This window comes from Amborella trichopoda, chromosome 4, assembly GCF_054954075.1.
Source record: "Amborella trichopoda isolate Santa Cruz 75 chromosome 4, AtrichopodaSantaCruz75HAP2 v2.0, whole genome shotgun sequence".
Lineage (NCBI taxonomy): Eukaryota > Viridiplantae > Streptophyta > Magnoliopsida > Amborellales > Amborellaceae > Amborella > Amborella trichopoda.
The window spans coordinates 48,096,370-48,122,227 of NC_142339.1; the positions used below are offsets into that span (position 1 = coordinate 48,096,370).

At 36.3% G+C, this 25,858-nt stretch overlaps 1 protein-coding gene across 1 annotated transcript; it reads right to left on the reverse strand.

The window, feature by feature from the left end:
* Positions 1–2,002: 2,002 nt before the first annotated feature.
* Positions 2,003–3,326, reverse strand: LOC18431052 (zinc-finger homeodomain protein 2). The gene is made up of 2 exons (XM_006841184.4): positions 2,588–3,326; positions 2,003–2,377 (listed from the first exon to the last, which is right to left on the reverse strand). The coding sequence occupies exons 1-2, from the start codon at positions 3,255–3,257 to the stop codon at positions 2,235–2,237; spliced, it is 813 nt and encodes a 270-aa protein (XP_006841247.3). The 5' UTR covers positions 3,258–3,326; the 3' UTR covers positions 2,003–2,234.
* Between the last annotated feature and the right edge of the window lie 22,532 nt (positions 3,327–25,858).

Genomic DNA, 25,858 nt, shown 5'->3' on the forward strand with positions numbered 1-25,858 from the left:
CAATAAACATATGAAAATCCTAAAAATAAACAGTCTAGATAACGTGCGACAAGATGCACTATTTTTGGGATTCAAATTTTATTTTTTTCATATTCATACGTCTCGATGTCAAGATGATCAGTTAGAGGGTTTTTCAACATTAAAACAACCTTTTCGATAAATTTTTCATGTGCATATGTAATTCTACATTTAAAGGTTGCAACCTTATATAAATTTTTTCCTTATTTATATGAACACTTATTTCTTATTTCATTTCTATGTGAAGTTCAATCCCCACTAATAAAGTTTATGCTAAAGGCAACCAAACCTATGAATTTTGAAGAAAACGATGTTGGCCTCAAATTTGCACATTTTAATTGCTCAAAGTTCTTGCCAATATCAATTTAAAATGGGAAATGGATTGATGGGGCTGCAATCCTATTAAAATAAATAAAACCTCACCTCATAACTCATCGAGAATTATAATTCAACCGTTGGAGAACCTTTACATTGATCATCTCTGCTCGAATGTTATGGTTGTGAAAAGAATTTCGATTTCAAGCTTTGTATATTGTAACAAATTATCTAGACCGTTCTTTTTGCCCTAAAAATAAGTGTTCACATATCCGCAATATCTGAAGCATTTTTTTTAATTTCAAATTTTATTGTTGGTATTGAAAATCTATTTTAAAGCCATCATGGAGATTTCCGTTGCCAAAATTGCCTTTTGGATTCCGTTGCCAAAATCGCCTTTTGGATGACGATTTGAGGTGAAGCTTTATTTTGTTTGTATAGAATCTTCATCCTTTAAAGTGTGATATATACATGCCTAACGTATTGAATAATAAATGACCCTTCAAATTTAAGGACTCTTCTGCTCATGTGTTTCTTTCTACCTAGTTCATGATGCTCTCGTGTTATTTATACTAACGGGCTTCTCTTCAAGTAATAAATATCACTTCAATTTATTGAAAAACAACAATATATAACGGGAAAAGAGTCCTCAATTATGCAATGCTATGGAAAACTAGAAATAAGTGTGAAAAATGGTGCATGAAAATGCAATTAATAAGCCTAGTTGGGCAGATAAGGTTCTTTGCCATAACCCTAATTCTGCCACTCTCACGAGATGCCGATGCCTTTGTTATCATCTCACACGCAACACTACGTCATTTGTCATTTCCCCCTCTCTCTTCTTTCTCTCTCTAACTCTTTCTCTCTCTAGTTCTCTGCTAGAGCCTGCAACTGCACTCTAATTATGAACAAAAACAGCACCCATCCCGAGAAAATTAATGGAACCTGAGAAAGCAAGGTCGGGTTTAGCAAGGTTGATTGCCCTCCCTTGAGCCAGAACACACCTCTAGAGAGAGAAACTGGAAAAATGTACAATCCCCAAAATTTACTGTGGCTGATCAACCTGTAAGTGCACCACTAGGGTTTTCATTGGGGCTTCTGTGTTTTGGGAGAGAGACCAGAATTTCATGGAGATTTCGATCAGTGGATGTGATAATGGATCATCAGATGTTCAGTGTGGGAAAGACAAGGCCTGAACCAGGAGTGATAATTGAGTGAAATTCATGAACCAGGAGTGCTTAAAATTTGAGGGAAATTTCATGGACCCATCCATCCAACCTTTCTTTCCCCGGCTGGAGTCCGACCCTTTGTTTATCAAAAAAAATAAAAATTTCATGGACCCAAGAATGATAGAGTAGAAAGAAATTTAATAGACGGAGTAATGTAAGAGAGAAATTTCATGGACCAAGACTGATAACAATGGAGAATGTTTTTGTAGGTACCCCTTCTTCCACAGTTGATGAAGATAAAAAGTCCGGAGAGAGAGAGAGAGGAGAGAGAAAGAGAGATGTTTTACTCTCAAGAAAGATATTGGCCATAAGAGAGGGAGAGCTTCACAATGATTATGAAGAGGGAAAGAGAGAGAGGAAAGCCTCACACTGAATGTGAGGAGAGAGAGAGAGAATCCATGGCAAAAAAACAAAGAAGAAGATATGTTTAACCTGAAGTGTGAATCCAAACTAGGGTTACTTTTATTAATGGATAGAAAAAACTTCAAACATCCTCATGAAAAAAATCTATAGAGATTCGGCTATATCCAAGATGCTTCTCTCACTCTAACTCTACAACTACTGCAACAAATTTATCTCTCTCTCACTCTACAGTCGACCCACACGCGCACACAAAGAGAAGGGACTGCATGAAAACCAGCCCAGACTCCTCTCCTCGAACACTAACAAGTGTCAGAAAAGCGCTAACAATAATAAAACCACAATCTCTCTCTCCCCTCTCTCTACATCAAATGCCATGGTTTCTCTCTCTAAAAAACAGGTTTCCCAGCTCTCAGCACCAAGGATGAGCAATGCCCCATCATCCAACAAGACCACTAAACAAAAATAACAATAGATTAAAGTTCAAAAAATTGAAAAAAAAAAAAGAAAGAAGAAAATAGAGGGAGAGAGAGAGAAGTTAAATAGGAGAAAAAAGGGAGAAAATCCTCAACAGGAAGTAAAAAAGGAAAAAAAAAAGAAAAAAAAAAAAAAAATTGGATGGTACAACGTGAATCGCCATCATGAACCAGAAGGAGGCTTCTTACCCAGAGTGTGCTTGTTATTATGCATCCATACTTTGAGGACATGCCTCTTAACACAAGCCTCAGCGCAAAACCTCTGCACCTCGGCCTCATCCTGCTTCTGTATCCTCCACCCCACCTTCTCTGCAAACGCCAGCATCTTATCCTTTTGTTCCTGACTAAACTTTGTCCTAAACCTCTTCTTTATCACCCCCAATCCTTGGCCATGGCTGTGCCCGGCCCCGGAACCCGGCACATTCGATACATCCTCGTCATCGCGACTGTGGCCCCCGGAACTTGAAGGCAGCGCCAGCGGCGCTGCTCTGTGTGCTGCTGCCGCATATGGCGCAGGCCCCCCGACGCTGCCACCATAAAAGTGAGGGTACTGCCGGAAGATCTCGCCGTCGGACTCCTTACGGTGGAAATTGCGATGGCAGCCACACGCGGCGCACTTGAGGGCGCCGAGGGAGCCATCCTCCCCCGCGGGCATGAACTCACCGCACCCATCGACGGCGTGGCCGCCCATGCTGACGGCATGGTTCTTTAGACACTCGCGGTAGCGGTTCGCCGTCAATGGGGTGCGCTTTTGTGGAGGCTCGGCGTTGCTCCCCATTTTGAGGCGGGGGTGCACGGGAAGGCTGATTTCTTCCTCCTCTTCTTCTTCGTGGTCGTCTTCGTGGTCGTTGCTATCCATGACTCGGGTTATGGAGCCATGGTTAGGGTTAGGGTTAGGGCCTTTTTGGGGGGGAATTTGGGCGAGGTTAGCGAAGTTTTTCGGCGAGATGAGGAGATAAGAGGGGTGGGGAAGAGGTGTGGACCTTAATGAGAGAGAGAGAGAGAGAGAGAGAGGTGTTGCAAAAGAGAAAAAGGGGCTTCTTTTGGGGCTTGATGTGCTCTCTCTCTCTCTCTATTTTGTGAAAGCTCCACTAACTGTCCTGTCTTGAGAGATGAGAGAGAGAGAGAATTCTTTCTTCTTTGAGCCGGTGGAGCCACCGGGCATTGGCGGTGTCTGGTTTTACTGCGCTGGTGACGTTTTTTACCATCACGGTCAACATGGCCAGTGGAAACCACACACTGTGCCTTTACTTTTTTCAGAAATGGACGAACCACGCCGGGTGCCTTATGACGCTTTTGCCCTCGCTCGGACCAATTATTTAGGAGAGAAACCTTTGCCAGCCCCCCAATTTTGATACAGCGGGAGAGAAAAAACTCTAATCCGCGGTTGCAACCTTAAGCAATCCAATTAACGCGCACCTTAAAATTTTATTATAACATGTAATTTTTTTGTAAAAAATACTTAGTATTATCTTGAAATCTATTTTCATACTTAATTAAAAAATTTTAAATTTCAAAAATGGTTAAAAACAAGTAGATCTATAAATACATAAAAATCTTGAAAATGGACGGTCTAAAAATTGTGTTGCAAGATGCACTAATTTTGAGACTCAAAAACGTCTTCTTTCATATTTATGCATCTCGATGTCGAAATGATCGATTATAAAGTTTTTTCAACATTAAAACAACATTTCAGATAGATTTTTTAGGTGCATCTTTGATTCTACATTTTAAGGTTGCAACCTTATATAACTTTTTCCCAAACTTTAAATCCTACTTTCAAGCCTAACTCATCAACCTTAAAAACTTAGGATCTTAAACCCTAACCTTAGATCTAGGCCATTAAACCCTAGAAAAAATTGATATCACAATAGAATACTTCATAGTTATATTTCAATCAATTTCCAACTTGAATAAGAAAGTAACGACGTAAATAACCTACGGTCATGATGCAGGCCCCAAATCCGGATTTTGGGTGTCCAAGGCCAACTGTCCCGGAGAGGTCAGTTCTTTTTGTTGTTTGGAAAATTTATAGATGCCGCCATCAAAATCAACTTTCTAAACATCTTACTCCCGAATATTAATTCAATCTAACCTTAAACCCCAATATTATTTTTTATTGTATTTATCTCTTAATCATAAAGTCAACAAGTTTAAGATAGAAAATGCTTTTATCCTCTCTCTACATAAATAAAAATCTTACACATGTCAATTTTTTGAACCCTCTCTCTTTCACTCGCTGCACGCCATCTCTCTCGTTTCAACCTGCCATCTCTCTCCCCTCTCTATGCCATCCCTCTCTACCCATACACACTCTCTCTTTCTCTCTCTACCTGCCCTCTATCCCTCTGAGGTGGTCTCACACCCACTGCGCCGGAATGTGTATTATCCAAAGAAGCCTATGTCCCTCTACAGTGGTCGAGCACCTAGTGCATCAGACCAAAAGTTTTTTGCGAGAGAGAGAGAGAGAGAGAGAGAGAGCGAGAGGAGAGAAAGGGCAAGTAGAGAAATAAAGTGAAAGAGAGGGCAAGAAGAGAGAGAAAGAGAGTGGGCAAGTAGAGAGAGGGCATAGAGAAAGAAGAGAGAGATCGAGGGTAAAGAAAGAGATAGATGGCATGTAGAGAGAGAAAGAGAGAGTAGAGAGAGAATGAGAGAAGCTGACATGTGTCAGATTTTTGTTGGTATATAGAAAGGATAAGAGCATTTTCGTCTTAAACTTGTTGATTTTTTGATTGAGAGTAAATACAAAAAAAAATAATGTTAGAATTTAAGATGTGAGAGAACAAATATTAGGGTAAGAGGACTAAAAAGTTGATTTTGAGGGAGATATCTATAATTTTTGATTGTTTATTTCTCTTTATTTTCACTTCATCTTTAGATCCATTTACATTTTGGAAGTGTTTTTGAAGTCGAAAATCAGCTAACAATCTTAGGAGGAATCCGATTTATCAAGATCAACTTTTCTTCATCAGATTGTAATTCGACCAGCCCTACAATCTCTACCGATTTTCATATTTTAATTAGTTTGGAAGTCAGATCAGATAGGTTCTCTCCATCATAAACTCGGATTTGGCTATAAACAAGAATTAAAGTGAAGAGAAGTCTTTATTCACCTGCACTTAAAAAGATAAGGCCTAAAGCCAGTAAGGAGGATTTCCTAAGCGGGGTTTGATCCTTTCACAGGCAAGTGTGATGTTTTCCAAGGCAAAGCAATGTAGTGAAGGATTGAGTGAGGTCCAAGGGGGACTTCCTAATTGATGTTACTCTTCAGATATATCTTTTAATTCCTAGAGCAATTGTTTAATGATTTTGTTTTGCAACATGGTCTAATAGATCTCCCAATTGGTGCATACCAGTTCACGGTTAAATTGGATCGCTTCCTAATATTTAGTGAATGGAAAATAGCTTTCCCATGGTGTGTGTTTATGCCGTACCTAAATAATCTTATTATGTTCTTATTCGCTCGCAAACCAATAAAGAACAATGGGGACTAGGGCCTTTTAGAATGGATATGGATATTGGATGGCCAGAGGAAATAATAGTAGTGGATTTAATTGAGTAATAATGGATGGTGTAGTTATAGACTCCACAAGAAATTACTTAACATTAAACATAGGCTAATTGATTCGAAGACAGAAATCACTTTAAGCCAAGATTGATACGAACTCTAGAACAAAATGATCAAGGTGCTCTTTCCAAAGATATTGAGGTGCAAAAAGTGAATCTTATAAAATCTTGGCATGAATACTTAAGGTTTGAAAGAAATTTATTGGAAATAAAGATCCATAATAAAATGGTCAAGGAAACTAAAATTTTCCACTCTATTGTTAGTGCGAGGAGACGACAAAATGGTATCTCTGGGCTTACTTTTGAAGGGATTGAACAAGGTGAATGTCAAGGGCCAGAAAATAAAATGGTTAATAACTTGCAAATGACTTTTACATGTGAACATACCTTTGCAGTAAAAAATGGCCTCCCTTTCTATCCCTTCCAAGAAACTACCTGATCAAATTGTTAGATAGCTGGAGGATGATTCTGTTGAGGATGAGCTAAAGATGACTATTTTTTAAATGCTTGGAGACAAGACCCCTGGTCTAGATGGATCTCATTTGGTTTTATTTTGAATTCGTTTGGAATATGGTCAGTGATGAACTGCTTATCATGGTGAGAGAATTTATGGAGAGGGGAGTGATAAATTGTTTATAGCCAAAATCCAAGAGAATCATAGATGAAATCCTCTCTAATTTGCATATAGGCGGGGTCCATCAAATTATTGCTCAAATATAGATTTGATCTCAAAAGATTTGCGCTCTGTAAGAACTGCAAGTAGCGTCATCTTGAAATTGTGCAAATTTAAAGAAAGAAACTAAGAAAACTAATAATTAATTAAAGAAAGAGGAAAAAAAACTTGTTCATAAAACCTAGAGTTGGTGCCTGTATTTAGAGAACGGGTTGATTTACACCTTTGGTGCTTTCTCTTTCTTCAAGAATCAGTTGAATTTGATTTTCTAGAGAATGTTTTTTTATGGGGTTTTGAATCGAGACCTTGAAACTATAGAATTTTGGATTGTACGGAATTAGGGTTGAGATCTCTAGATTTTTTCTAGGGGTTCTTCCTACTTCTAGGGTTTATAGGATTCTACTCTAGCCTATAGGATTTCTCGAGTATTTTCTTAAGATTTCTTGGGATTTTAGGCATCTCTTATTTCTAAGATATTTTTCTAGGGTTTTGGTTATTTTCTTAAGATTTTTTTAGGGATTTTTAGGTTGTGATCTATGGAGGGTTAGATGGGTTTATATAGGCTTTAGCATTGGGGAATATTATTATTAGGATTACAATTTCTAGGTTTATCTCTAGATTTGATAGAGCTTGACTGGTAAAAAATCTTGATCAAACTTTGTCAAGAATTACTCCAAAAGTCTTCAAGAAATGTCTAGAAATCTTCTGGAACGTTGTGAAATTTTCCATATTTTTTTCAGGACTTAGAATGGCGCGTTTCACATTAGTGGGCCCATCGGGCCTAGGGACGTGCCCCGTGCTGTTGATCCTGATTCACCACTGGCTCACACCAGGAATTATGATGAGTCTTGTGGTGGTGGTGTGGTTCAGTTTGGGTGCATTTCTGGGTTCACTGTCAGCTATTTTTTCGATATGTCTATGTTGTTTTGGACAACCTCGGATAATTTCGGACTAGATTTGGTTAAAAGGGCTAGTTTTGTTCGGAATTATGGATTTTCTACGGATCACGGACTACAAGTTGGTGTGTCCTCAGGTCTACTGCACTACTATGGCCTTATGGTTTGGGGTTATAAGGTTTTTGGAATTCTACTGGCCAAATTTTAAAAAGGGTGTTGACATAAATAATGGGATAAAATCAACTTATATTTCTCTAATCCCTAAGAATTCCGCTATTAACAAGTTGAATAATACAAGTCCCATAAGTTTGCGTACAAGTCTCTATAAAATTATTTCAAATATCTTCTTTAAAGGATTAAAAGTGCTTCTTATCTCGGGTCCCTCATAGACATTTATTCAAAATAAACTAAAACATTAAAAGTGCTTCCCTTTAGGAACTTGAATGGTGAACTAGAATTTTAAGAGAGTTGGATATGAGAAAAGCTTGTGACAGAGTGGATTAAGGGTGTCTATCAAGTGATCATGTCTCCATGTTGATCAATGGTCTTTTTGTATACTTTTCGATGATGTAAACTGATAATTAATAAAAGTAACATTCAATTATTCATTGGTAAAAGGATAAAATGTCATTCTAGTTCCTTATTTATTAGGGGATAGACTTACGAGGCTGCGTTGGCTTGATATTTTCACTACGGCTAGACGTTCTTCGGTTAAGGTAAATGAAAGGACTAAACATATTGTCTCGAAGTGGTTTTGGAGTAAACCACTTCAAGACATTATGTTTAGTCCTTTCATTTACCTTAGCCGAAGATATATATAACCAATGCTTAACAAGATTTGGAAATGGCTAATTCTTCACAAGGATCTTACTGTGGATTACCTTAAAAAGAGTTAAAATTATAGATTGCCTTAAAAAGAGAGAGAAAATTATAGTTAACATACATTCAGTATGTGAGGGAGATGAAGAAACATGGATGGCTTGTTTTTCTTTCGTCTTTACCTTATCCTATTCGAGAGTGGACTTTATAAAAGATGGGTACATTTCAAGTTGTCTTTACCTATCATATTCGAGAGTGGGCTTTATAGAAGATGGGTACATTTTGCCTAGATCATAAAACGGGGAAGACAATTTGAAAAGTGTTCCGTGCAGCTGTGTTATAAGTGATATGAAAATAAGGAAGACATTTTGAAAAGTGTTTAGTGTAGCTATGTTATAGGAGAAATGAAATGAAAGGATTAGAATATTTTTTTATGGGTTTCTACTGAATGAAGACAACATTAAAAACAAAATTTTTTACACGCATTATGGAACTAGTTTTCAGTTTCAAAAGACGGTTGGGGCGTTTCAAAACTGGATGTATCGATCAATTTGGTTCACCTAGTCAACCAACGCATTCCAAAGCTTCGCCCTAATGTCAACAATTGGTGCAATAAAGAGCAAATAATATTTGGAAACTCATATCCATTTGGCTACAAATCATGGACATTAGTAGCTTTATGGATATTTCATTTAAGCATGTACATAGAGAAGCTAATGATCTGGCAGATGGCTTAGCTAAAAGGACGACTATTTTCTAGGAGATATCTTAGATGGCATTGTAATAATATTGTAATCTCACTTAATAAAGTTAGTAATGTTGTAAAAAGAAAAAAAAAAACTCTAGTTTTCTAGAAAAACATGAGAAAACTAATACAAAATTTTAGACCGTATGGAAAAATTATTGCTAACACTCGTATGTTCTTGCTATCCATTCTATTGAGAAATCACTCTCAAATTCAAGTATATTTATTGTAAAACAATAAACCTTAATAGGAATGGGCTCAAAGCTTAGGCAGTCAAGATGATAGTGCTAGAGTGAGATCTTAAGTTCCATTCTTATCATGAGTAGGAGACCTTTTCTCCACTGAACTCCACAAAAAATATAAACATTAAGGCATAATAGAAGAATAAATTATCTCAACATTAAAGCAACATCTTAGTTTTGAGAAATACCTACATTTATCCAGAATTTCGAAGAGGATGAAGGAATTTATCAAAGGGAAATGGTTTGATTGGGCTGCAGCTTTACGTAAATAAGTAAAGCCTCACCTCATTATTCATCAAAATTTGTATTTCACGTATTGGAAAATCTTGACATCGACATCTCGGCTTGAACATTACGATGGTGGAAAAAAATTACTGTTCATTTCGCTTAAATACAAATGTTTATGTATTCGTACGATATATACTACTTTTTTAGTTTCAAAATTTACTATTGGTGTTGAAGAAAATTAATTTTAGATTCATCATTAAGCGATTTCCATTACCAAACATGTTTTTGAGACGTTTTTTATTTTATTTTCATAAATCCTAAGCCTTATTAAAACATTATCCTTTATCAAGATCAAAGGAGCAGTCTTTCATAAATATCCACACACTCACCTTCATTGTCGGCAAAGAAGCCTTAAGTGAGGGGTACGGTTTGTATGTAGAGCCGATGCTCTAAGCAATCAAAGTAAAGCACACCTTCAAATAGTATCGAAAAATGTGATCTCAATATTAGAAATGTTTTTGTGATAGCGTTAAAATATATTTTCATTTTTAATTATAAAATATATTTTTTTCTTTAATTATAAAATTTAAAGCTTAAAAATAGTGTAAATCAAGCTGATATATGAAAATTGACAACCAAAAAATGGGCTACAAGGTACACCATTTCTAAAATTTGAAATTCATTTTTTTCTCATTTCCATGCATCTTGATGTCGAGATGATCAGTTTGAAGATATTTGAGCATCAAACCTACCTCTTCTATTGAATTTTTTTAGGTGGGCTCCGGTTTGATTGTTTAGAGCCTCGGCCCTATACAAACTTTGTTTTTTTCCCTAAAAAATAATCCACAAATTCAAGGACTGTTTTGGTCATTTGAAAATAATCTCCCTCACCTGGTAAAAAGTAGGAGAGAGAGAGAGCTTCTCGCTTTAGTGAGAGAAAGAGGGAGAGCATGTCGCTTTAGGGCGGGGAAGGAGGAGGAATTGACACCTGGCCCTTGGTCAGGCTGAGCGGTGGCGCGTCGAGTTTAGGGTTTATTTTTAGACATTTCCATACACAACCAAGCCTTGATTCGACATTTCCATACACAACCCCCGCACACCCATATTTAAAGAGGCCTTGTCGGTATTTAAGGCTTCTCTCTCTGCATGCGTCAAATGCCGACACGAGTGACGCCCTCTCACTCTTAGGCGTCAACAACCTCTATTTATTACCTGGTATCCCTCTTGCGAGCTAGAGTAAATTTATTGTAATTGTCCTCCTCTATTGTTCAAATCGTTTATTCGTCCTTGGCTTTCTTAAAGTGCTCAGCTTTTTTACGGTTTCTTTCTTTGTACTAGCGTCCCATGTGGTTAAAAATGCAAAGTGATATGGAATAAGATTTTAGTTTAGATGTTAGTTTTTTAAAAGGAGACAAATTTTATGGATGTAAATTTTGAAATCCACTTCTTTTGAGGAGACAATATTTTCAAAAATAAAATTTTGAATTTGGGCTACCATAACCCTTTTCATATGAGTTACACATATTAACTCCACAAATTTTACGCTTGTATACTATATAATTTTACGCTACTATAAATTTTACGCTTGTATACTATATAATTTACGCTAGTAGTGCACATCTTTGTAACCCTATATAATTTAGGTTCTTGTTCACATCTTTGATAAGCTCAATAATACATCTTTCATAGGGGCTTAACCATTGCAAAGGTTCGATTTTTCAGGTGGTAGAGAATGTGTTTGGTATTTATTTTTTGGACGCAGTTTGTATAGAGCCGAGGCTCTAAACAATCAAGGTAGCGAACTATGGAGAAATATATTTTTATATATAATTATAAAATTTAAAGCTTAAAAATAATGTAGATAGCAGATCTATGAAAACTTGAAATTTTTTCAAAATTGACAGTCAAAAAATGCATTACAAGAAGCACTATTTCCAAAACTTGAAATCTATTTTTTTCTCATGTCCATGCACCTTGATGTCGAGATGATCAATTTGAAGATATTTGGATACCAAAACAACCTCTTTTAGTGAAAATTTTAAGGTGTGCTCTCATTTGATTGCTAAACTATATATATATATATATATATATATATATATATATATATATATATATATATATATATATATATATATATATATATATATATATATATATATATATATATATATATATATATATATATATAAGGAGTGGATTCTGTATGTCCACTAGTTGATCGCTACAGTAAACGCCAATGGCCTAGATTGAATCTGGGCCGATCTGATGGTCACGACCTCTTATTTTTTTTTTATAAATCCAAATCACTTGAAATTTTAGGCGTATATTCTTCTCATCAAGACGCACTTAATAAAAATATAAGAACAAATAATTTGTAAAAAATAAATTGACCAAAATACCTCCGAATCTTTCTCAGGGTATTTTGATCAATTTTTTTCATGGAAAATATTTTTTTTATATTTTTCAAAGATTCATCCATTTTTTTATGTACACATACTCCAAATTTCAGATCAATCCAATTTTCAAAAAAAAAATTTAAAATTCAAATACTACCGGACATTCGGGATCGTTAGATCGGCCCAGATATATACTTTTTTTATTTTTAAATACTAACAAATAAAAGCATAAAAAAACACTTTGTCATCTTCATAAACCAATCGGGGTATGTCATATTCAGAATCGATAGTGCATTCCCATAAGTCATAATTCCTAAAAGCAGTCTCTCGGAAAGCATACAAGTAACATAACAAGAACATAATATTTTCTCAAAATTTATTGCGAAAATTTTATTGATTGCAATGTTTCTTAAAAGGATACTACAGGAAAGCATAAAAGAAGAGTTACAGCTCAATAAACATAAATTTATTTCGTTTTCAAGTATTAAAGAAAAAATGATTTGCCGTGATATTTTATTTTTGGTTAAAAGATTCTATGCTCTCGCGGCATCATTCATCCCTTCATTTTTTTTTTTTTATTTAGAAACAGTAATAATTTTATTGCATCCTTTAAACGTACCCAAAAAATTACAACAGCCATTTGGCTCAATTTTATATACAAACACAACTAGAAAAACAGTTATCCAATTATTAAACACTCAGCATTCATGCCAGATTTAGCCCCCATCCGCTTCCACATTGCGTTCTACATGCATATGAAGCAAGAAGCATTCAAGATCAACACAGCAATCAACCGTCTATGTAATTTTCAGGGTAATCATCCCTTCATTCACTCACGGAAAAATATTATTGGTATTTCGAAGCTCCTAAATTTTGAAAAGGTAATCTCCTAAATCCAGTGACTAATCTAAAGGAAAAAAATATTCAACTATCTGCTTAAAAGAGACAATATCATCCGATCGAATAGAGGCCGTTTAATTTTTGGGCAATTAGAACTAAGTGGTCGGGAACTCAAAATATATAATTTTTAAAAATAATCAGCTGGTGATTCTTAAGTGGGTTCTAAATATTTCATATTGAAAATGTTCGCATATGCAACTCTATTTTTTATTTTTTTATTTTTTATTTTTTATTTTTCTAGACGCCAATCAAATCTTATTGATAGTGAGTGAGGCGGGGTGAACATTCATTCCGCCACAAAGTCTTTTTTTTGGTTTGGTTCAGCCTGTTCTGAGGTATAAATCGAATTTCTTGATAATCCATCTTTTATTTTATGAGATTGTTTATTTGTAGTAGTTTTTTTAACAGGTCATTTTACGAATTTTCTCATTTTTTAACGTTTCTTTGTCTTGTCAATCGGCGAACCAAGTTGAGTTCCTCGGTTCGGGGCAGGGGGCAGTCCATGCCCGGAGGCCGGGACAAAAACATGGACATCAATGGAATTGTTAGGGTAGAGGAAAACCTTAAAGAGTCCCTAAAACAAAACCAGGAAAGAAACAAGAGAGAGAAGGTAAAGGGAGGAGGAAGAAGAGGTAAACGCCTACCCAGTTACGGTATATGGATTCTGTGTTTTTACCCGATATTTTTCCCTGTTTGATTGGGGTTTTCAATAATGGAAGGGAGAAAACAGAAAGAAACGTTACATCTTGGGACTTGAGGAGTACAGACCATATACACATACAATAATAATTGTTGCCATCACCCATTATTAAGAGAGAGAGAGAGAGAGAGAGTGCTGCTCATTGGCGTCATGTGACGTTTCTGACGCAATGCGGTGAAGACTTTCATCAAAGAATCGAATCAGTTGCTGAGTTTCGATGTGGAAATTTGTTTTAGAGAGAGGTGGAGGTTTGCCGGTGGTTAGAGAGAGAAAGAGGACCACCAGAAAGCACGAATGAATGAATGCGATGGCAGCTTGATTGGGGCCAGGCGTCTGACATTCCCACCACTTGGTGAGGTGAGGTGAGGTGAGGTGAGGTGAGGTGGGGGGAAGAAAACAAACACGCCTTCCATTGCCTCCCCAACTCCCTTTCATCATTTCAAAACCCTAAACGGCTCCTTTCCAATTTTTGTTATTTCTCCTTCCAAAATCTCCCTTGCTCTTCCTATTATATCTTAAATGACCTCTATTTAGGGATGGCTCAAGCCTGGCTGGGTGGTCTGGTTGGGAGCACCATAGCATAATGTTTTGAGTTTCATTTCTACTACGGGTAGCCGGGCCCGCTACATCTCTATTGAGCTACCCCTAAAAAAACAAAAAGCGAGGATCTCTGATTTTATAAAAATCAATATTTTCTCCTTTTCGGAGTTTTTTTAGTACGCTTTCATTATTCCTTCTTCTCTTTAATGAGTGAGGCAGGAAAACTGAAGCTACATCCTATTATGTCTATATTCCTTCTTCTCTTCAATGAGCGAGGTAGGAAAATCGAAGCTACATCCTATTTTGTCCCACTCAGTATAAAAAAATTGAATCGGAACGGTTAATTAGGAATAGGCTCGAAAACAGTTATTCAATACTAATCGGTAAAGAATCGGGTAAATCCCAAACAGTCAAAAAAGTGTTCAAAAAAAAAAAATGTAATAACATATGATAGTATACTTGAAGCATGATTAAGCAAAGAACATCCAAACGAAATTGAAAATTAATGAAAAAAATAGATTTTAAATAAATGATTTGTGCCCAAGAGTATTTTTGTAATTTTCTAAAAAATGGATAAAATGCAAAAATAAGTATCAATGGCCAAAACAATTTTCATTATTTGGCAAAATGATGAAAATAAATTTAAAAGTGCATTATAAACAAAGTCCCTTATTTTTTTTAGATTTTATATATTTTTTTGATTTTTTTTTTAAAATACCTGGCCGATTCACCTAAACCGGCAATGACCAGTTCTGATCTGACCGGGTGGTTAGAATTTGAACCACCCGATTTTTCCTACACCGGTCTCACCTCAAGTTGGAGCTCCAAATCACTAAATTGCTCACCTCATCTTATCGTTGTTGAGTTTGAGTATCACAATAGGAGTTGCTATCTAGTAACTATTTACTCAATAGATACAACATTTATGAAGCTTGATTGTATATGTGGTTATTTTATTGACCACTCTCTCGCTCTTCCTCTCTATCTCCAAGGAAAAACAAAGCCTTTTGGTTTTCATATCATTGCCAAACTCCCAATTCGTACAGAAAAGGTCAACACAATTTGTGTCAAAGAGGTCCAGAGATTGAACTTCGAGTCTAGAATCTCAGACTTAAAGGGTTAATAGGGGACTAAAACACAAACTTTTCCCCATGTTCCCTCAACTTCTTCAAATATTTTAGATGATAATGTACTCTTCAACACTTTTCCACTTTTGGTGTTATGGCAACATAATTGTGTTTTATTATAATAATCTTTGGCACTCTTTCAAGTAAGCAAACCATCACCTCTTATAAACCTTGACTTTTAACTCCATTCATTTGATTGGTTGAGAAGAGAATGAGATGAAAAGCTCCATAAATTTGTGTTGCATGTCTTTCTTTGAGTTTGAAGCTTTTGTTTTTATATTTGATGGATGCAATGCACGTGAGTAAACAACACCTAGCAACGAAAACGACTTCATGGCAAACACAAACATGTTATATATATAACATGGGGCCCCTTCTTCCTTTCTTCTATTTTATTTTTCATTTGTATAGTGGTTCAAGATCATATGAGACATGGAAAATAAGAATATCAGGACCGTCCATCGAACCCACCTATTCCATCCTATGCTTTATAATGCGCTTTTTTTTCTTTTTTTAAAATTTTTTTCAAAAAAATATATATAATGCAGTGTACGAAAACCCAACATGTCATTGGTTGAAGGAACCTTTGCTCTAACCATGTGAGAGAAAGGTGCATACTGTTCCAATGAAACCTAAAAATGTTTTGCTTTTCACCGCAACAGTGATTTGTCCCTCGTCATTTCGCCCAATTGTGTGACACCATGATGCTTGTGTGAAGAAGGAGGACATGTATTCAAGTTTGGGGGTCGTAGAAACCAAGTAATGGCCAGACAAGAAATGACAACACACACCCACATTTACGATGTTGATGTTGCGCCTAAATTAACTATGCCGTGGCAAATACCAAGCCGGTTATATCACTCCCAAATACGGGTGAAGCAGGGGGATTGTGTTAGGTAAGACAGCCAACGTAAAATTTTGTTACATTCTTTCATGAATCCTAAATCAATGTTAGATGTTTATGTTAGATCATTTCCTGTTTAGGGTTAGCACTTGATAGAGCAGAATGGTAAAGCAAGAATTGGATAGCTGATCTAAAATAATTGGGATAAACCCGAATAATGATGATGATGTTGGGCCCAAATTGTGAGATCCATTACCATAATTAGTAGGCTATCTATACCCATAAGGAATTATTGATAACAAAAGACTTGCTACAATTTTGTTTTACACGTCATGCATTTTCCAACTAAAGTGAAATATTAATACTGAGAGCATCCACGCCTCCATTTTCAAAATCTAACTATTGCTTACATAGATAGAATTTTCATCCTGCTAGGCTTCTTGACTTGGACATGAGCTTTTTCCTTGCCAAGTGAATTTTCCTATTAGGGTTATGAATATGCTATTTAATGTAATTCTTACCTCATATGTTAAACTTTTATTTCTTTTCCTTTTCATTTTCTCTAGAGAAGAATACCTGTACATTGGCCTCAAAATGCCAAAGAGTGCGTTAAAATTAGAGACAGGAGTTAGCAGTTGTCTACGTAATATAGAACAAGGCATTTCCGAATAAAAGGTCGACTTTTTTTTTCTTTCCAAAAACCAAAAAGGGTATTTTCTAAATCCAATATATTGGTAGCAAAGGGAACTTTATGAATTCCTAGGGGAAATTATGAGGGCATATGTACACGGTTTCTATGGTTCACGGACTCGTATATAGAAATGCGGGCCCCTTAATAATTTAATTTTGAAATAAAATTTGATCATAATTTTTAGATAATATATAATCTTTAATATAGAAATTATTAATCTGTAAAAAATAAATAAATTTTAAAAATTAAAAATGATATTTTTTGGAAAAAATATTTGAACCGTCGATTTTACTTTTTTCTTTGGAGGACTATTAGTAACGAGACGCAGTTTTGGTGGACGGGGTAGATCTCCAAGCCCGCGTAGTAACAGCTGCGGGCTTAGACGCACCAAACAATTTCCCTTCTAGAATTGAAGAAAATATTGGGGATCAAATGGACCCGAATCTATGACGTTTTCCTTTATGTGGAGCAGTTGTTCAACTTTGTTGGGCATATTATGATGAGAAGAGATGTGAGGACAGCTTTTGTTTTAGGGTTTGGAGAAAGGCAACCCCTCCCTCCAAGTAGGAACCTAATTTAGGACCCACTAGCAAGTCCAGTTAGAGGGCAACCCTTGTGGCCTTTGTCTTCCCCAACATAATAAAACCAGTGAACCACCCACATGTTTGGTTTGCAAGGTTCAAATGCCCTAGCCATGAGACATTTTTCATGTTGGCCATTACACATCTTAAGCTGTTTCTTGGCAGCACAGCAGGCAGATTGGAATTTGGGGTGCAATTATAGGCTCTTATGGGAAAGGCATCTCACCTCTCCTTGGTTTGGTGGTTAGGGTTTAAGGGCCACAACACAACTCCATCTTATCCAAGCAAAGTTTTGCCCCAAAAGAATATAACCTCTTTCTTTTTGGAAAAGATTGGTAGATATTCCAAAAGAAAGGGGAGCAAAGATTTTTTAGGGCATGATTGGTTGCTCTTGAAAATTAGGGCACATCATCTGTCATTTTTCAAAGTTGGGAAGGGTTGGTTGGGTATTTTGGCAAAGAGTGAAGGGGTTTTTTGGACTCCCACATGGTTTGGATTGTATGCGACAGTCGCGAAGAAACATCAGATCAAAGGGCACAATGATCACATATGATATGAAGTGAGGTTTTGGCACATCTCTATCATGTGTTTCTCTTTTGCTTTTTCCCCTCTTGGTAGCTTCGTAAAGGTCGTTCCGGAAAAGAGGCTCTTCTTTATACTGTTCAAGGGGGCTGGACACATTTTCGACACATACTTATATCCCATTATCTTTGTCACTTCTCATAATTTTGTCATATTGCTTACACGCTATTGTGAGATCGACCAGACTACTCAAAGTCCGATTTGTATGAGATTATATCCTAACTTAAATCTTATCATAACATGTAATTTTGAATCTCATAAATAATGCACCTTGAAAGTGGTGGGTCCAGTCGAATTACGACTTATGAGTAGCTCAGCCTCAAAAGACCCTTCTTTTTAAACAATCGTAAGCTGAGCCGGTTTAGGTAGTATGAAATCTAAAAAGAGCAAATAGGAATTAAGAAACATAAATACAGAGGAGACAATTGAGAGATATGTACGATGGAGCGTTAACTAGTGTACAAACAACTAGTGGGGAGACGAGTGAGTTTTTAGTGATAACAAGCCTACATCAAGTGTTAGCATTGAGCCCGTACCTCTTTGTCTTAGTTATACACGACTTAACTAGGCACCTACAGGATGAGGTATTGTAATGCATGTTCTTCGCAGATGACATAGTTTTGATTGATGAAACCCGAAACACAAAGTTAGAACTTTGGAAGGATGCTCTCGAGTCCAAACGATTTAAAATTAGTCGGACTAAGATAGAATATATTGAGTGCAAGTTTAGTAATAATAGGAGTAGAGACGATGAAGTAGTTAAGATTGAAGATCAGAAAGTATAGAAAAGACCGCACTTTCGATATCTTGAATCGATAATTTAGGAAAATGGAGAGAATGAGAAGATGTCGTACACAGAATTAGAGTTCGTGGACGAAGTGGAGATGTACAATTGGAATTTTATATGATCGACGCATACTAGTGAGGCCGAAGGGCAAGTTCTATAGGACAGCGGTGAGATCAGCTTTGCTCTATAGGGTGGAATATTGGGCAGACAAAAAACAATATACTCACATAATGAGTGTAACGGAGATGAGGATGTTGAAATGGATGAGTGACAAAGTAAGAAATGATAGCATTTAAAATGAATTTATTCGAGAGAATTTAGGCATGACACCAATAAGCGAATGAGATAAAGTAGACTTAGGTGGGCTGGCCATATATGGTACATTCTAACTACAGCACCTGTTAAGAGGTACGAGTTAGTTCAAGTGGAAGAACTAACAAGGGCAAGGGGTAGGCCCAAAAGGCTGTGGTGGGAAGTAGTCCGAAAAAATATGGGGACTTATGGCCTCACTGAGGATATGTCATTTAATAGAGCGGAATGTAGAATCTTGATTCATGTAGCTAACCCCAATTAATTTGAAAAAGGCTTAAATGATGATGATGAAATACAAAGGAGACAAGCAGTAAAGATCTACTAAAGAAATAAATTAAAAAAAAGAAGAAAGGACTTGGTGGCCAAACCCTTAGGCCAAGCATCGGAGTTAGGCCCGAATCAAAGGCAAAGATGAAGTCCTTACTCCTTGATCTTCGAGATTGACGATTCTCCATGATTGATTACACTCTGGAGAAGATAATTATGCCTAGAAATTTACATTTAGAGCTTTGAATGACTGAAAAGGGCTTATTTTTTTATCTCTAAAGTTTGTTAGAGCAGGATCCTATATCTAGGGTTTGAACGGCTTAAGTCTGGGGCTCGAGGCTGTAGATTTCTATGATTAGGGATTTAGGGTTTCGTCTGTAGGTCCCCTAAAATCGACTACAAAGGGCTATGTTATAGATTCGAATGCCCAAAATATGAAGGCGGTGATTTCAGAGCAATCGGGCGGTGGCACGTGGACTACGCCGCGATATGCATCTCAGGAGAGAGAAAGCCTGTGCCATTGAAATATTTCCCATCCTTTGTTTTAAAGGTTTATCCTGGAGATTGCGTGGAGTCTAATAGTGGTGGTTTGATCAAAATTAAAAACTTTTTTGAGGCCGCGATCTATTATGTTCTTTTTTCTGGTTATAGAAACTACCTTTTCTGGGACATTGGTTTCCTAACTAAGAGATTCTAAAATGTTAACCCTCCTACATTGGGATTTAGGAATATTTGGCTTATGATTTACTGAGAATATTTAAAATATCTTGGGATTATTTAGGGAATATTTGATTTTCTATGTTTAAACATTTGGGATATTTAAGGATATTTGGTTTTCTAAAACATGATGATTATGTTCTATGGCATAGTGAGGGAATATTTCAAGTTGGACTATGGTCTAAGTGTGGATTATGGATCAATGTATCCTATGATGTACTGAGATAGTATGCTCTAAGGTTTTAGAATTCAGAAATAAAGCAAAATTCATAGGGGGTGTCCACAATTGCTCCTCTTTGGCACTCCATGTCGTTTAAGAGATGCGAGAGTAGCAAAGAATTAGACACTTGATGCTGAATGGAAATTTGAAACTAGAAAGACTCAGAACCAATGGTCAGATGATGGTCACCCATCATGTCCGTCGACACATTGACTGCCATCCTATCTAAGCCTACTGTTGAAGACCAGGTCTGAGCATTCTTTTGAATGATTGCATATTATATGTTGAGGTTGCTACATGGGTATCGTCATGTCACTAATTTTGAGTTTTGAAGTTGAACGAAATCAATCCGAATTTATTTTTTACCTCAAAATTCATTATGTATTTTGCACCTAAGGCTTCCTAGTGGCTCGAAGGTTTGAGGTATTTGGTTTAATTAAAGATTTCTAAGGAAGGCTTCTAAATTCTTTATAAGGCTTTATGAAGTTTTAGGGATACCTAATGATTTTGGAGGTCTTTCTTAGGTTTTCTCTTCCTAATTGTATTTTTAATTGTACATTGAAGTTCTCAAGCAATCTCTTGGATCTTTATGGATGGTGGGACAATGTCATCATTTCTTGGGCTAATTCAACTCCTCCAGGTTTTAAAACATTTTGAAAACCAGCAGATATTAAAGTTAGGCTACGATTCAAACCAAAATCATTAAAGTTTTTTAAATGGAAAACACAGTATTCAAAAACATTCAAATCAGAGTTACTTCTACATCTGGAGTTTGAAAATCAAGAAATAAAAATTAAGAAAGTGAAATTAAAGAATAAAAAAATTAAGAACTTAGGATTAAAAGAACATTTTGAAAAGAGTGGGAGTTTTGAAAACGACTTAGTTAGCAGTTTAAACTCATGCGGCTATATTTAAGCAGTTTAACGTCGTGTAACGATGAATGTAAAATTTTGCCACTATGGGGCTTATTGTTTTTTTAAAAAAATTACTTTCTTTTCCTTTTCAAAAATTTTGATTTTTTTTTTTCTCAAGGACATTTTAATACCCAAAATCTGACTTCTAAAAGGTAGAGCTTGGAAAACAATTTGATGTCCCAGTTGTGGGGTTCTTGTGAACCCCTTAGCTTGCGGAACTGAGAATCCCAAACACTAGGATCCCACCCCCGATCATGTATATGCTGGACTAAATGCGAAGTAGACGAATACAACTATAAATCGAGTGCGAGAAATAAAGCAAATATAAAAATCACACCATATGAAAATCAATTTTCTATTTTCCATAATACCCTAATCTTTTTTTAAAAATATGGGTATGGTAATTTAGCTATCACCAAACCAAACCCAACAATCTCCACCTTGATAGCAAAATCACTATAATTGCCTTGACAACCTTCATTGAATAGATTTTTTTTATTTCTTTATGCTTGCCTCCATTGTTGTATTTTTACAAATATTTTGCTTTCATATTTCTCCACCTCAAACCATGGTTATTTTTTAATTTCTTCTCACTTGCCTCTATTGTGGAATTTTCACAAACACTTTGCCTTCATATTTCTCCACCTCAAACCATGTATCCATCAAACTCCATCATTCATCATTTTCTTAATATAAACCTTAGCCTCGTACACACCTTATGCTCTGATACCAATTGTAGGTTTCTTGATAGCCCCATAGCTTGATGAACTGGGAATCCCAAACACCAAGATCCCACCCAAGATCGTGTACATGATGGACTAAATACGAAGTAGACGAATAAAACTATAAATCGAGTACTAGAAATAAAACAAATATAAAAAACACACCACAACAGCACAAGATTTATGTGGTTCACCTCGTAGGGCTACATCTACAGCCTCGGCAATTAGAAATCCACTATCACAATGAATATTATAGTTTTGGATTTAATACCTATATCTAGATATCAGCAAAAAGATCATTACCGATCTGTTCTTCTATACCTGTTCTCCGGACCGAACAACACCGTCGATCCACATCCTCTTTCCCATCGCAATACCGCTACCGGGAAGATAATCTCGAGAGCAACATAGATATTTTCTCTTTTTAGAAATGAAAGTTAACTAACCCAAAGTTCATGGAAATACTGCCCCTCTTTCAGAGGCCATGTTTCTCTCTCTTGGAAACTCATCTCCATATTGGAGATCCATTCCCATAACCCCCAAAGGAGTGACCCTCAGAGGATGGGTATTATGTCCTCCTTCACTCTCTTATAAAGATATCACTTTCTTGCTTTAAAAAAAAATTAATTTTTTATTTCCCATAATAGCCGAATCTTTAGAAGAAAATATGGGTATGGTGATTTAGCTATCACCAAACCAAACCCAACAATCTCTACCTTGATAGCAAAATCACTATAATTGTCTTGACAACCTTCATTGAATAGATTTTTTTATTTCTTTATGCTTGTCTCCATTGTGGCATTTTTACAAACACTTTGCTTTCATATTTCTCCACTTCAAACCATGGATATTCTTGATTTCTTCTCACTTGCTTCAATTGTAGAATTTTCACAAACACTTTGCCTTCATATTTCTCCAACTCAAGCCATATATCCATCAAACTCTACCATTCATCATTTTCTTAATATAATACACACCTTGTGCTCTGATACCAATTGTAGGGTTCTCAATAGCCCCATAGCTTGGGAAACCGCGAATCCCAAACACCGAGATCTCACCCAAGATCGTGTACATGATGGACTAAATGCGAAGTAGATGAATACAATTATAAATCGAGTGCGAGAAATAAAACAAACATAAAAAGCACACCACAACAACACACGATTTATGTGGTTCATCCCATAGGGCTCCACGGCCTCGGCAACTAAAAATCTACTATCACAATGAAGATTACAGTTTTGGGTTACAAGAGGTAATACCTATATCTAAACATCGGTAAAAAGACCATTACTAATCTTCCCTTCTAAACCCGCTCTCCCGACCAAACAACACTGTCGATCCACATCCTCTATCCTACCGCAATATCGTTACCGGAAAGATAACCTCGAGAACAACATAGAGATTTTCTCCTTCTAGAAGTGAAAGTTAACCAACCCAAAGCTTATGAAAATATTGCCCCTCTCTTAGAGGCCATGTCTCTCTCTCTTGGAGACCCATCTCTATATTAGAGATCCATTCCCATAACCCCCAAAAGGGTAACCTTCAAAGGATGGGTATTACGTCCTCCTTCACTCTCTTATAAAGATATCAGTTCTTGCTTTCCAAAAAAATCAATTTTCTATTTCCCACAATAGCCTAATCTTTGGAAGAAAATATGGGTATGGTGATTTAGCTATCATCAAACAAAACCCAATATCAGTATTTCGCACTAAAGTTGCGAGTTGATTAATTCTTCTTCCCGCAGCTTAGCTAACCTTGGCTGGGACTTTCAAGACTAAGAATCATCATGCACTCGTTTGTCCTTAGACCTGATCGTTATTTTGTATTCCAAAGCAAGTACCTAGAGGATTTCGAGAAAACCATGTCTTGGAGAATGTAAGACATTGCCCCTAATGTTCGAGACTACTTCGGACTTCCAATTTCCTTTCTCCTCAAGCATTTCATTTTTCTACAACCACACCTTTGAAGTTTAGATGATCGAGATCAACTCAACAAAATTGATTCTCATAATTTTTTGGAATAATGCCCGCAATTGATTTTGGATGTGAGTGATGATGTTGACTTAAGTATTTTGGACGTTTTAATTGAATTATGGATTTGGAGAAATAAGATATCTTCTGAATTCGAGGGACTCTAAACCAATGTCATCTTTGAAGACTTTGCTTTAGTTGACATTTGACCTTGGGTGTCTTCATGAAATTGAGAAACTTTTGAAATGGTGCTGACTTTAAAAAATTTAGTGATCGTCAATTTTTTTTTCTTTTTTCTTCTTTATTTCTTCTTCTTCTTTTTTCATGATTTTCACATCACACAAGGTTCCTTTCAGATGTTAAGCCTGGCGAAGTTTTTTTCTTTCTTTTTTCTTCCCCTTCTTCGACGACCACTTCTTACAATTGGCTTGGCATTTGAAATTTGATACTTGATAATTTTTTGCGACACTTGAAGATTTATGTTTGTCAATCTTGTCCCTTCCCTAGGAATCGACGACACTTGTTGGTGCATGTCGCCGTACTAATGGGTAGAGATTCCCTGGCATTCCATTTTCTAGTTAGTAGACCCTAGTTTTAGTCATCCTTTGGTTGCACTTCGGTTAGTGCCTGCATTTCCATGACAATGGTTAGTGAACGCACGTCAGACCCTGCTTTGGAATGCTTCACTCAAACTTTGGACTCCTCAAGTACAAAATCGCTCTCGTTTCCTGGTCTCTTGCTTGGGTTGTAAAGCTCATTAAGATTCTACCTATTAAGAAATTGTTGTTTCCTATCCCAAAGCATGTTTTAGGCATGTTTTATAATTTAAATTTTATTTTTGAAAATTTTTAATAGCCCCAAGATAGGGGTGTGAAAAGGAGTGGGTGTGTGAGAGTACTTTCGTTGGACCCTCACATGCCTCGTGGTCCCTATGGTACTTTGGAGTGACGATTCCATTGACAACAAACTGGAAGGAGGAGGTCTTTAGCCACTGATGTACTCGTGCATCTTTTAAAGGGTGCAGTTGGCATACGCATGCATCCGTAGCTGTAGAGGTAAGGTGCTCTTTCAAATTTTATCATGGTATATAATTTTGATGTAAAAAGTTGTAGACACACAATTTTAAATCTGACAAATTCTATGTTTTTTTGAACCCTTAGGACTACATTATTCTAGTAGACCCAATTTAATTTCCCCAAATCCTATCCTAATTTGAAGTAGAGCCGAAGAGCTTTCCAATGGTCCAATAATCGTTTGAATCGGACCTACAGATAAAAAGATATAAAAAATAATAATTTAGTCCCTGTGAGACCCAACTGTCGGACTGCGGGCTCGACAGGCTTAGGCGCAGGCTGATGATGCAGTCAACACATCTAATGACGTAGTAAATGCGTTTTCTTTAATTAGATAAGGCTAAAACTTCATAATAAATCCAAAAAATTCGGAAAAAACTCCAAAAAAATTAAAAAAAATTACCAATTGAATCTTATAAATACCCCCTCTCCCTAACCCAAAAGGAGAAAAAAAAAAAAAAAAGATAAAAAAAAAACCTTAGAAATTCTCGAAATTAGGAAAATTACCTAAAGATATAAAAAACAATAAGAGAAAATTCCTAAAAATTTAGGAAAAATCCCAAAAAAATCATATTCAACCTCTGGAGATCATGAGGCGCTTAGAAAACTAAGAAAATTCTCCTCTAGACCCTAAGAAAGACCGACAACTTTAAAAAAATCTCTAGATTGAAAATCCTAGATAAGATATAAACCCTAGCTTGCTGAAGTCCTAACCCCCAAGACAGAGAAAACCTAGACCTAGGGCACAAATACCATAGATCTAACCCTTTACACCAGATATCTGCTAGTCAACATCCGAATCAGAGAGGCAAAGAGGACAGATTTTGATACGGGTGAGCCCATGAAGGCTTCGGAATCCCGGGCCATCCGGTCCGATTTGGTATTATCTCTTCATCTCTCTTTCTTCTTCTTTTTACTGTTTTGCTTCTTTTATTTATTTTTGATAT